General features: G+C 34.6%; 1 protein-coding gene across 1 annotated transcript in view; it reads left to right on the plus strand.

Moving 5' to 3' along the window:
* The window catches only part of l(2)k09022 (HEAT repeat containing 1 homolog l(2)k09022), a 46,040-nt gene that overhangs the window by 16,780 nt on the left and 15,569 nt on the right, over nucleotides 1-13,691 (plus strand). Inside the window, exons 23-32 of the mRNA XM_080164734.1 lie at nucleotides 521-634; nucleotides 1,056-1,146; nucleotides 2,298-2,402; nucleotides 2,789-2,886; nucleotides 3,277-3,444; nucleotides 3,886-4,025; nucleotides 4,242-4,321; nucleotides 6,365-6,623; nucleotides 10,578-10,699; nucleotides 12,468-12,637. Of these exons, the coding sequence (XP_080020860.1) occupies nucleotides 521-634; nucleotides 1,056-1,146; nucleotides 2,298-2,402; nucleotides 2,789-2,886; nucleotides 3,277-3,444; nucleotides 3,886-4,025; nucleotides 4,242-4,321; nucleotides 6,365-6,623; nucleotides 10,578-10,699; nucleotides 12,468-12,637 (1,347 nt within the window). The remainder of the gene's footprint in view (nucleotides 1-520; nucleotides 635-1,055; nucleotides 1,147-2,297; nucleotides 2,403-2,788; nucleotides 2,887-3,276; nucleotides 3,445-3,885; nucleotides 4,026-4,241; nucleotides 4,322-6,364; nucleotides 6,624-10,577; nucleotides 10,700-12,467; nucleotides 12,638-13,691) is intronic.

Raw genomic sequence — 13,691 nt, forward strand, 5'->3', positions numbered from 1 at the left:
TAATAATGTGCACTTCCCCAATGATAGCCCCTTATGTATATTTCAATTAGTGGTTTGAACGTTTGGACACTCAATTTAGTTAACCAACCAATCAAAATTCAATATAAGTCCACAAAGTTTTTTAGCCAACGAATAAGAAATCGTTATCTTAAAACTTTGGGGACTAGTAGTAGTAGTAGTATAATAAACATTTTGACACATTTGCGTAAACCTGGAGTATAGGCCTTATCTTTGGACTGAGAGGATAGGCTATTAAAGATAAAATCAATCTTATATGATGAAATACCCGCATCTTTATAAGTTTTTGGATAGGCCTCCAGGTTCCGGAGCTCCAGGCCTCCAGGTGTTCTCTGTACAGGTAAAAATGAAAAAAATAATTTTTGTTTGAAGAGTTGGAGGTCAGCTTATGAAACAAAATATGCATGTTTTTCATCAAATATGTCTAAAGATAAAGCCTATACTCCAGGTTTACGCAAATGTGTCAAAACTTCCCCTCCTCTTAATGAAGTTATTTTTCAAGATTATTTGTGAACCTGAGGGGAGATGCACCTGCCCTCAGAAAAATATTCGGATGTCCCCAGGATAGACGGGAGGACCAGGACAAGGCGGATGAATGGGATGTTCTTCGCCTGGGGTAAGTTTTTTTTTCGCTTGAAAGGGGGGAGGGGATATTAATTCAGAAAATCAACTTTAGACTATCAAAAAGCTTACTATGGGGTTAGTAAGAAGAAAAGACTAATAACTTAAGATAATTACAATGACGTTTAAAATGGACCTGCTACTGTTATGTCAGGTCCGTGACATAGTTAAGAGTAGTGGGAATACCACGGCTCAAAACAGGTGCGTTTCAATGCCCTACACAGTTAGAACTTTCCGACAAAGGTCTTACAATCAAATTTTGATCGTTTTATTGGGTGTTGCTTAACTAAATATGACAGAAAAGGAGATATTGGTCCCCGTTAGTTATTCTTGGTTACTGTACCCGACGTTAGAGTGTTATGGATAGTAGTAATTTTACAGTTTACTAGATTTTTAAACGGATGATATTATTTTAGTGGATTGATATTGGCAGCGAAGCTGGGTTCCAGCACAGAACTGTGCTCCAGAGTCGGAAGGGAACTGCTGACAAACCAGGAACAAATTAAGGTTTGCCGGATTTTTTCATATCACCCAAATGAATGAATATGTAGTGGGGGATTGTCGTTGTTATTACCTGTGGTTTTCCTCAAAGTGCTTATTTGAGCACAGAAATTACCTTCTTTTCTTATTTTGAAATTTGCGTCACCCCCCCCCCCCCCCCCCCCAACCTGAAAGTGGGGAAGAGAATAAGGAAGGGGGTAGAACCGGTTATTATAATGTTTTGTTTTCTTGACTTTAAATTAAACTCTATCCTTATTTTGTAATAAAATGAAAAAAGGGAAGGAGTAGAATATATTAAGTACAGGGAATAGACATACTATATCTAGATTACGCTTCTGACCCGATTTTTCGTCAAATCTTAAAAAAAAAACATTATTAGCAGACGATTAGCAGAGAACATTATTAGCAGTATTGTTTACTTTCGACTCAAGCTGAGGTGGATTTTTTTTAAAAAATAGACTCGCTACTCGATGATGAGGCAAAATTACTTTTGTGAAAAATCATCCAAAAGCTTATTAAAAATCTACAAAAATTAAACAAAATAATATGTAAATAACCCTTTTATGATTTTATTAAACTTTGCAAATTATTTATGCGCTTTTTGAGGATTTTTCACAAAAATAATTTTGCCTCACCACCGAGTAGTGAGCCTATTTTTTTTAAAGAATCCACCTCTGTTTGAAGCTTTCTCATTTATGACGAAATTTTTGAGCAAGTAAGTTTGATTCAGTAAAGCTTTGTATTAAGAAATGATATTGTTTACAGCTGACTTTTATCTATGAATGAAATGAAGAAAAAAAACATTCGTTCGTAATGAATATGTACACAATTTCAACCAATGAGATTTAATGTAGGTTCCGATGGGATTCGCCTATTGGCTCAATCAGACATTACCTCACTTGTCTTACTACCTTTATTGTACTTGTACAGGGTAACCCCGCAGGGTTTTGTTATGGAACAAAGAAAAAGAGTTTCTACCCCCCCCCCCCCCCCCCCCAATTTTGGTTTCATTGGTATTCAGGAGAACCTTCCCAACCAATTTTCGTAACCTATGCTCCCTCCCAGAAGAAAATAATATTAATAATCATCAAAAATGGAGGTAAAAATATATCTATAGTTCATACAAGAAAATTATAAAAAAAAATATTTTTTTATAGGATCTGCTCTACCTTATGTTAGAAGCCTCCATGATGACATTGAAAAGTTTCTCCGACCTGCCTGCGTCTACTCCAGAAAAGCTTAAAAGTGACATCTTAGAACAGGTAAGTAACAAAGGACAAGGGATTTTTACTCCAGATGGGCTGTTAGACAAAATCTTAATTTGTTTGAGGGAATTATCAAAAGAGCACTATTTTACTTCATTTTATTGACTTTATAAATTAAAACCCGGACTAAAATGAATTGTTTTTAGATTAGAGTAAAACACTAGAGGGAGAAAGGGTTAAATAACTGTATCTCCCCATCGCAACCACCTTGTGCAACCTACTTTCTATTTGGTCAATGAAAATCAACTAATGCAATGGTGTCGCTTATATTAACACAGCCAAGTAGCAGAAAATAATTTTAAAGCAGACGAAAGAGGTCTTTGAAAAGGAAATGAAGGTAGTTGTCCGTATATACATCTATGCTATAGATCTGTTGTTTTTAGTGTGACAAATGTGTGCAATGTTGCCTGTCACTTCTACCATACAAAATGTACATCTCCCTGGTTACTGAACTTCTCGCCAGCGAAGATGCTGCTCTGAGGTAATATATTATTTTTCATATTATAATTTAGGACGTGTCCGTCTCGAGATGATTAGATAAAAGTAACAGGATGATTGTCTGTCTCTGTGTTTAGTGAAAATTTTGCTAAAGCCTATTCGCCGAACCGAAATGGTTCTCTTTTTTTATCAATAAGCTTTTTATAGCCCTAGGGAAGGTTTATAAATATTTTGGAGTAGAGCATGTCCACCATCCCAATGAAATGACGCATAGAATGAGGCCCCGTCTCCCAAAAAATATTAAAAGAGGAGGGTCAACTAATGTAATCTGCATCAATTTGTTTAGTCTTATTACTGCTCAATATTGAACTTTATTTTGTCAATAGCACATATGCAAACAATATGTAACATCGTAACAATTCCAATGATCTAGACGCAATGCCATGGAGATTGTATGCAGCAAGATGGACGTTATAGATGAAGATATTGACCTTGCCGATGATGCCGCCCTCCTCACACGTGCTCTGCTAGACTTGGCGGTCAAGGAGACCAGCGCTGAAAATCAAACAACAGCCTTCCTGTCCTTACGACAGGTTGCCAAGTAAGTACTCTTTTAGTTACTCAAAGGTTGTCAAAGAGATTAGCCATATGATTATCATTTTAAATTTGATTAAAGGGCAGATCTAGCAGGTATATTAAACAAATCTAAATAATATGGGGGGGGGGGGAGGCCGCCAATTCTACTATGTGTGGAACCCACAACGACATCAGAAATTACGTATAGATTTCGTGATTTTTTAAAATGAATTTTGTTGTTGGTATAAGCTGGCCTTTCACCCTTTAAAATTATAATTTTAAGAAATAAGAGTTCTTTCTTTTAAAAACGTGTAATTGACTAAATATTCACAAGAATTGCGTAACTTTAAAATGGGATAATTTTGTTTGCTGTACATCAATTTATCTTAGATTTATTGTTTTATCCCATAAGATCCCTTGAAATTATAATATTCTGTTATGATACTATCTCAGAATTTTCGTTCAGACATGTGAAAGATTACAGCCTGTTGAACACTGCTATGGCAACCTTGAACCCCAAATTTCTGGCGACCCTGTCCGATCCGAAGGTGCTTGGTGCTGCCATACTAACCCTGACGGATATTGCCCTCACCACTGGTGTTAATGGTAGGTTCTTTTTTATAACCAACTATTGTAAAACAAAATTATTGCATCAGACCTATGGCTTCATGGTGCTCCTTGAATAGGCCTTGGGGAGTTGAATCAGGAATGTTTGTCATTTTCAAAATATCTCGTTCCTATAAAACCTATAAAAATTTGCCTATTTTTCCATAAAACCTAAAAATGATGTTTAAAATTGTGTTTAAATATGATCTATTTCAGGTTTACAAAATATTGTCACGATAGTAGAATGGGTCATAGCATCGTTGGATAAACTTCCCACACAACATGTTGAAGAAAAGGTAAACATCTTTGTTGCCAGTATGACTTCGAAACCGGTTAATATCCGCTAGATTAGAGCAGGTTCTCAGCCATACTATAAAAATTACGTATAGCATCGTATTACATACAATTTTCCACAAATATTAAAATAAAATCATAAAATAAAAGTTTTGTTAGCCCAGGCCTTTGTCCCTTGGGGATATTATTTTTTTTAATATCCGCGGAAATCTGTCTATAATACGATGCGATAAATAACTGTTCTTGAGAGGGGTTTGTGAGGCTGTATATTACACTAGACCTTAAAGTTTTAGAATAACATTTTCTTATTCATCGGCTTTAAAACTTTGGGGACTTTAGTGAGTTTTGATTGGTTGGTTTATTGAGTTGAGCGTTCAAACGTTTGAACCACATTTTTTTACTTTACTGCGGGGGGGTAATTTTGTGTAGGTGTCATCATTGGGAATGTACATCAATTTATCGGCCATTGTCTTATCTCTTTAGATACCTGGTACATATTCGGCCTATTGGATTACAATACCTACTAAACGGTCTTTTACACACCTACTAAAAAGATTTTTGTTGTATAAAGGTTGATATTCATAGTGAGAATAAAGATTGTATGATTTTGGAATACTAATTGTAACTCACACTTTAAACTAGAATTTATGCCTTTTCCATAGAGTAATAATTCTCTTTTTTGGTTTATTATCCAAATTTTGCCTAAATAACATGGGAAGAAATTCTTGTAAACAGAGGTGTGAACAGAAAATATTTCAATATTATTATAAGGGCGTCATTTTTTGCGTATTTCCGTTAAGTTGTGTGTTACTGTTAAGTCAATTGCGCTGAATAATATATATCTGAAATGGTCATAATTAACCCTTAACAGTCGGGCCCCTTGCCGCACATTTATCGGTCGGTCTGGAGAGGGGGGGGGGGTGTTATCTCAGCTCCTATTCGAGCTAGTGGGCTAAAAATATTTGTGTGCAAGTACCCTGTTTGATTATGCATTTCCTACTATAAGTGAGTCCAAGTCATTTTTCGCTTCCTTCACCCTTTCATTTAACAACCTTTGTTTTTAGGTCCTTTTTTATTTAAAAATTTTAAACGGCTGTAATTTTCTTATTTTTGTAAGCTAGAAAAGCAATTTTTATCTACAATTCAAAAAATAAGTTTTACGCAATTTGACAGACACCCAATTTAAATAGTACAGCTTAAAATCTTAACCATTCTTACAAAATTACTCTTTAAAACTACGACACGTATTAGAAATTCTAACTTGTAAATTATTGTAGAAATCAGAGATCTTGAGGGATAAGACAATAGAAAATTATTTGATACACATCCAAAATTATGAGAAACAAAATTATCTTTTCTGTAGATTAAAATTATTGGTTGAAAAGTAAAGACACTGTTAGTTTTTAACCAACTAATCTAAATTCAATAGAAGTACCCAAAGTTTTTGGGCTATCGTTTAGGAAAGCGTGATTATAGAACTTAAGGTACTAATAGTATTTACAGTCCAATGTATCCTTCCTCCCTGAGTAGAAGTTAGGCCATTATGCTATGTCTGGTTTTATGTATAATGCGTGTGTACGTGTTTATATTGTTATCCAGGGAAAAGGACATTAGATTATTAAAATTACAGTTGGCAATCCGTCAGATTCGGATTCATACAAAAATCCGCTTAATAAATGGGGATTCTTGTTTTTTGGCGGATTGCGTATTTTCGGATTGTGGATTGCGGATTCTAGCAATATTTTTAAAGGTCTTTTTTAAATAAAAAAAAATTAATTGCTACAAAAGTCATGAAAATTAACAATCTGGGTCCAAAAATTAGCCGGATTTCGAACCTCCTGTCTCCCAATACATCTATAAGCCGCTAAAGTTAAAACTTTTACAAGATTTAGTGAAAGATTAATTCATATAACCTAATGTTAAAAGTAGGGGATAGGACAATGGTAGATAAATCAATGTATACACCAATGATTCCCCAAATTTTTACAATCTTTCATAGGATGCATTTGCTAAAAATTAGTAAAAATAAAAAATGTTTTTTTTAGTATGAAAAGTTGTTGTACATCAGCCTGCTACTTGCCCTCGAGAAATTGGTGGAGAAATTTGAAGGCTTTATCAATCCGTACGTGGAGCAGATTGTTTTGATAACATGCCGTCTGTACTCGCACAACCTGGCCGCCCAGAGGGCCAGGGTGCTGTGGAACAGCCTGGTGAAGCATCTGGCGCCTCACATTGTGCTGGAGAAGGCCAATAAGATGTTGTTAGAGGTCTGGCAGGAGCCAGCCACTGTGGCTAAACTTTCAGGTAATGAACAATACAATTTAAAGATTAAAGCGAGTTTTGATAGCAACGAGGGCATTGCTAACAAAACTCGTATTAATTTTATGTTTTTATTTTATTATTTGTGAGAATTGTCTTTTATACAATGCTATACATTATTTTTGAGTATGGCTTAGAACCGTTTCTAATCCAGTGGAACGATATTTATCAGTTTTGAAGCCATACTGGAAAAATATTTATTCAGTAACTTTTGTCAAATACGGTATTATTTTGTCAAATTGTTTGATTCTAACGAGCTCCCCTTTTTGTGAATGCTGTCATCCTTGTACAACATATGAATTCTTTTCCTTCTGTGAAAAGTAGGGATGCGAATCCGTCGAAGTTTTGGGCCGGATTCGGATTCCGGATTCCTTCGGAATCCGTCAAAAAAAGTGACGGATTCTTGCGGATTCCGGATTCTTATTTTTGACGGATTCCGGATTCGGATTCCGGATTCTAGCAGTATTTTCTAACGGGAGTGAGTATATTTTTATGTCATGTGATCACTGTACAGCCAATTAGAGGGTTTAGTTGATGTTGAGTGGATTACACTTCATCACGTGATCATTGGCTGTCCAATCTGAGGTCTTGGAATTGAATAGCTCATCACTCGATCGCTGGCCTGACAATGAGAGTGTGTATATTTTTATGTCACGTGATCACTGTACAGCCAATTAGAGGGTTTGTTGATGTTGAGTGGATTACACTTCATCACGTGATCGTTGGCTGTCCAATCTGAGGTCTTGGAATTGAATAGTTCATCACGTGATCGCTGGCGTGACAATGAGAACTCTGTGCTATTAGCTGGTATATCAACGTTGTTTATGTGGGAAGAAATGGGGGGGGGGAAGGTGGTGTGTTGGGGGAGGGGGGGGGTGATCTTTGCTTTCAAAAAGAGGGAGTTGTAAGAAAAAACTCAAGACGGTAATTTTAGCCTACCAATTTAGAATCCGGAATCCGCTATAAAAAACGGATTCCGGATTCGGATTCGGATTCCAAAATTGGCCGAAAATTGGGCGGATTCCGGATTCGGATTCGCATCACTAGTGAAAAGCAAAACATTTGTAAAAGGCCTTTTCAGTTCTCAGTTTAGGCATTTTATTAATAAAATTCCCATACTAAAGTTGTAAGAAATGGGAATAAAGCAGGGGTATATGGATAGGCAAATGACAAAAAAAATTTCCTACAATATTTCATTCTCTGTTTGCCTGTAATTATTAGGTGTAATAAAGAGCTGTAGCCTAATTTATCCAACAGTTATCTCTCCCTCCCTGAATTAAAATGCATTTTTAGTTTTGCAATTTATGTACCAGTTTTTCATGCATACTAGCATCTTCCAATAGGCGTCACCAGGGGGAGGGAGGGTTCATTGTAGTATGATTTTACAATTTAAAATATATATCTTGAACATTTGTTTAATCTAAGCCGCTAACTAAATAAATAAAAATGTGAGGCAACTTTCTAACAAATAGGTAAATTATATCCAAATTTCGACATTAATGACATTATAATTGTTTTCTATTTTATTACCATAAATTGTATAAAACGGTGGTCATTAAAAATTGAACCTTATTTAAATATTGCTAATGATCATCAGCCACCTTTGCACAAAACATATACTTCATATTCCCATTCTTATGATTTGGGATGGTTTATGTACCATCTCAAAAATAGTTTAAATCTTCCCTAGATTAATAAGAAGCTTCATGGCAGAGGAGAACCATGTTGATTATGCGGTTAGCGAGATTCTTCGCTACAGACATCCTGTTACTTTTATTTAATGATTTCGAACTTTAAAGACACTAAATGGGAGGTGGGTCAAAGTGAGGTATTACAATATTGCTAAATATTCTGCATTCCAGTAACTTTTTCCCCTTGCACTAATTTACACTAATGCAAAATTTTATCTCTTCAAAATTTGCTAATTCTTTGTTAAGTAGTTTTCAAGGATGTGTTGTTAGAAACTTAATAGGTCCAATTCATCTTTTTAAGTAACTGAGCTCCTCTATAATTCGAAATGTCCGTCTGTCTGTAGGAAAGGGTACGGATTGTCTGCTTTTCTCAATGGCATTCAGTGTATAACTTAGTCTGTCCGCTAGTCTGTTGGTAAAAAATTAACCCTGTTGTAGATTAAATACTGGTCTAATCCTTGTTAAACCAACCAACCATAATTTTACAAAAGAACTTACTCTAAAAATATTAATTTTTGTCTTCGTTACTTATAGATGTTGTCATACTTGTCTTAAATTAGTTCAGCTTCTCAATATTGTATGATTGAAAAGGGCAGTCATAACTTTTAACTGTTTATTAATTTTCTACATTTATTTTACTTGTATTGTTAAACAAGGATGATAAGATCCATAATTATCGAAGCACATAAAAATCATAGATGGACAAACCGACAGTGAGATATTTGTTTATATACAAAAAAAACATAAAAATCACGAAATCTTTAGGATTAGTATTTTGAAATATAGATAATTTGATTTGAATCAGAGTAGCTTCGCTACTAAAAAGAAAAATTCGTATCGTTATTTTAAATACTTTCCACGAAACAAAGGTAATAAAAATAAAAGAATGTTTTTTTTATTAAAGTATTGTATTAAACAAGATTATCTAAATGTTTGAATATTTATTCTCTGAAACACATATTCGAATATATTATATTATGTAGCTAGGAGATATCTATAATATAAAGTAGAACGATGTCTGTCTGTTTGTTTGTAGCGAAGGATCTCGCTAACCGCTGAACCGATCGGGTTCTTCTTTACAGGGTAGCTTCTCATAGGTTCCGGGAAGGTTTATAACTATTTTCTTGGGGGTGGGAAACCCATAACCCCCCCCCCCAAAAAAAAAAAAAAAAAAAAAAAATTTATTTTCTTTAAAATCTAAAACACGAAATATTAGTTTGATAAAACCTCTTGGGGAAAAAAAGCCCCTAGAGGCCTGGGGCGAAGCCGCCAATATTCCATATAAGATTAAATATAAAACAAAACAATGGTCGTATTCTGGAATAGTTATCCTTATACTAAAGTAACAGGATGTTTGTCTGTCTGTGTGTCTGTCTGTGTGTCTGTCTGTCTGTGTGTACCGAAGGATCTCGCTAACCGCTGAACCGATCGGGTTCTCCTTAACAGGGTAGCTTCTCATAAGTCCCGGGAAGGTTTTTAACTATTTTGGGGGAGGGTACCACCACCCTCTCAAGAGAAATGACAAAAAAATCGAAATTTTAAAAAACGTTTAGGAGACTTCAACGTCAAATGAAGAGGTATCGTACGTAAAAAATTATAGTAGAGACTTTATCAAACAAAAACATTTAAAGTGCCACTAGAGGCCTCTAGGGGCGTAGCCGCTAGTTTCTTATATCGTATTATAAACGGCTTTCCGCGGATATAGAATGTACAATTATTAGATTAAAACCAGTTTTTTTAGCCCCGAGGTGCCAAAGGCACGGGCTAAAAAATGGTTTTAATGTTATGATTGTACATTTTTATATTCGTAGAAAGCGGTTTATAATACGATGCTAGACATAGTTTTTTCGTATTGATGAGAACCGGTTCCTATCCACCGGATTCGAATGAATACGAGAAAAATAAAGATTATTTCATTGGAAAAAGAATTTGATTCAAAAAAATTTTTCTATCGCTCTCAGGTTTACATTAGTTGTTACCTCCCCCCCCCCCAAAAAAAAAAAAAATCTTAGTTTTCAAATAGGTACAAAATAATCTCTTCACTAATATTAAAAATTAGAAATTCGTTACCGATATATTTATTACCCTAGATGGCCAATCAGACACAATAATCTGACCAGCTTAAAAAAAGAAATTTCCCGCTCATCCCGAAAAATGGATGAAATAAAAAAAATAATGATTTTCTATTGGTTCAAGTTTAGAATGATCATCTAGGTTTCTATATATATTCATTTATAATTTTTAACAGGTTTGGTGGGATTGGTCAGCAAAAGGTTGGACCGCGTGAAATTGAAGGCCATGGACAGACAAGTTGTCAAGTTCTACAGCAAAGCGTTGTCCTACAGGCAGGAGCACGAACCTTCAGATCAGGTGGGCATTGATTTCTAACAAAAAGTAGCGCACCAATAACTAATAATAGTAGATAAAATTGTTTTCCTTTGAACATTTTACTATAGATATAACGTTTACGCCCCCTAGAGGCTTAGGGACACCTAAGAGGGGTTGAAGTCGACCTCCCCTTTCAATTACAATTTAAAAAGTAAAAGTAGAAAAAAAATTGGGGGTGGGGGGTGATAATCCATTGACTATTTTTCTTGAGGGGGTAAATAGTTATGAAACTTCCCTAGACATATAAGAAGCTTCACTAAAAAGAAGAACCATATAGAGCGGTTAGTGAGATCATATTTATAAGGATAAAAAATGAGATTATAACTCTTCTGTGTCAATTTAATTGACAACCTTACATGCATAAATTGTAAGGTACATACAGTACTTATCAACTCCTCAGTTCCGCCTCTCCTTCTTTTGGTCATATATCCTCTTATATTCCTTCATTTAAGTGTTGCAAAAGAAAATTTGGGTGGCCCATAAGGAAAAAGGATAAGAGAATGAATACTCACCCCAATTTCATTGTAAAATATTACTTCCCCCCTAGTAAAATAATTTGTCTGCTATTTATCTTAATCATAACCTATTCTATAATGTTTAAAAAAATAAAAAAAAATTTCTTATTAATTATTATTATTTTTCTGTAATTTATTATGTTTTTAAAAAAAATTAAAGAAAATATTTTAAATACAATTTGATTTAGAATCTTAAAAAACAAACATCCGTGGGCGGTCTTAGTGCAGCAGAAAAGTATGTTTCACCTAGTTTAAAAATAGGAGGGTTCACCTTTTATGATCAAAAATTTATTTTTTTTCAAATTAGCCTAAATGTAATATTTAAATCTAATTAACATGATAAAACTTAAAATGTTTACTAATAAAAAATTAATAGTTCAGCTCTCAGCCACCAGGTTCGCCAGTTGTCTACTTCAAAGACATACATTAAAACTAAGGCTAAATATTAAATAAAAAATTTCATAACTGAATAATCTAAATAAGTGAATAATCTGTAATGCTATCTATGTTCTTTATAAGACAATACTCGTTTTTACAATATTTTTAACATTTTCAAGTGATGTTATTTACCCCTCAGGGTTTGGCCCTTTAGTGACAAAAATCCAAAACAAGAAAAATACAGGCAAAATAAAAATTGATGAACGCTTTGATATTCTAGTTCTATATCCAAAGCTAGATGGCACTGAAAAACTGATTATTATAATTTACAATCAAATGTTCATATTAAATTTGTAAAAACGTTTATTTATTAAGAAATAAAAGTTAGATAGACTGCAATATAAATCTTATAAGCTAATAATGAGTGTTATGATTAAAGTCAGTAGCAAAGTCATGAAAAATTAATAATGATAATTTTATATTCTTTCGTCAGGTTTCATCAGAATGGATGCTAATTCAAAATATTTCTATATCATCCTATAAAAATCAGATGTAAGCTTCAAACAGCAACTATAATTGTCTTGAAATTACATTTAATTTTAAGATATTCCCATTTTGAAAAGTGGTGAAATAACATTAAAAATTCAGCGCGGCAATTGCTCAAAATAGGCCTCTAGGCCCTTTGCCTATTTTAGCCCTTCAAATACCTCGATTCCTCTCTTTTATTATTTTCTCTATGGGGTGGCCCCTCCTTTTTATAGGGTGGACCTTCATAAGGAGGACAAAAGTTGGTTCCACTTGGGTTCCGAAAACCCAACTAATGCTTACATGTTGACAACAAAAATATTATTTTTAAGGTGAATGCGGCAGAGTCCGAAATCATCGAATCCTTCCTGTCTGTTGGTATGATCATGCGCCTTCCGGACTTCAAAGCCGTCTTCGACAATATTATCGAGAACCTGAAGCAGACGGATGATGACCTCAGCTACGTGACAATATTCAACTTCATCGAGAGGATTGGCAACAGGTTGGTTCTTGTTTTTCCTCAATATATTCTAACCTCTGGACCAATATGTTTCTCCTTTACAATGTTGCTTCTCATTAGGTAGAGGTAAGGTTTATGGTGTTGCTACAAAAGACCTACTCTACAAAAGACCTACCCCTACAAAAGGTCTACTCTACAAAAGACCTATCCCTACATAAGACCTACTCTACAAAATACCTACCCCTACATAAGACCTACTCTACAAAAGACCTACGAATATATATTGTTATATAAACATCAAATTTATTAATAAAGTAATACATAATCAATACATGGCCGCAGCGCTCGGCCCCCTGGCCTGCCTAGCCGCGGGCGCTCGGCCCCCTTGCCTATAACCTAACCTAACCTTACCTAAATATTGTAAAAAAAATATTAAAATTTGAAAAAAATCTACCAACCACTATTTGTAAATCAACGAAATTCTAAAATATAATTAAGTTAATGTACGATAAACATTCATACATTATTACATATAAGTTAAGTTAGGTTAGGTTAGGTTAGGTTTTAGGCAAGGGGGCCGAGCGCCCGTGGCTAGGCAGGCCAGGGGGCCGAGCTCTGCGGCCATGACCTTCTAGCATTACGATTTTTTGTAGAATAGGTCTTTTGTAGGCGTTGGTCTTTTGTAGAGTAGGTCTTTTGTAGGCGTTGGTCTTTTGTAGAACCGACAAGTAGGTCTTTTGTAGGGGTAGGTCTTTTGTAGAGTAGGTCTTTTGTAGCAACGCCATTACAGGCGTTTTTGGAGGGGGGGTAAAAGAAATATAAGAAAGGGAGGTAGGGAGGTAGATTGTGCTAAAATTCCGTAAAGGTGTGAGTTTTAAGGCTTGAAAACAGTAGAAGAACGATCATATTCACTAAATATGTGTATTCCTTATTGAAAAGAACTATAGACAAAAAAATTTAGGTATAAGTTAATGAAACCTGAAAATTTCACCGAAAGCTTTGCTAATGTCAAGCTGACAAAAAAAATAATTTTAACATATAATACATAGAATTACCATGGACAATCAAATAATGTTTTAACTTAAAATTTTTTTTG

This window comes from Acartia tonsa, chromosome 6, assembly GCF_053477335.1.
Source record: "Acartia tonsa isolate MP-2025a chromosome 6, ASM5347733v1, whole genome shotgun sequence".
NCBI classification, from domain to species: domain Eukaryota; kingdom Metazoa; phylum Arthropoda; class Copepoda; order Calanoida; family Acartiidae; genus Acartia; species Acartia tonsa.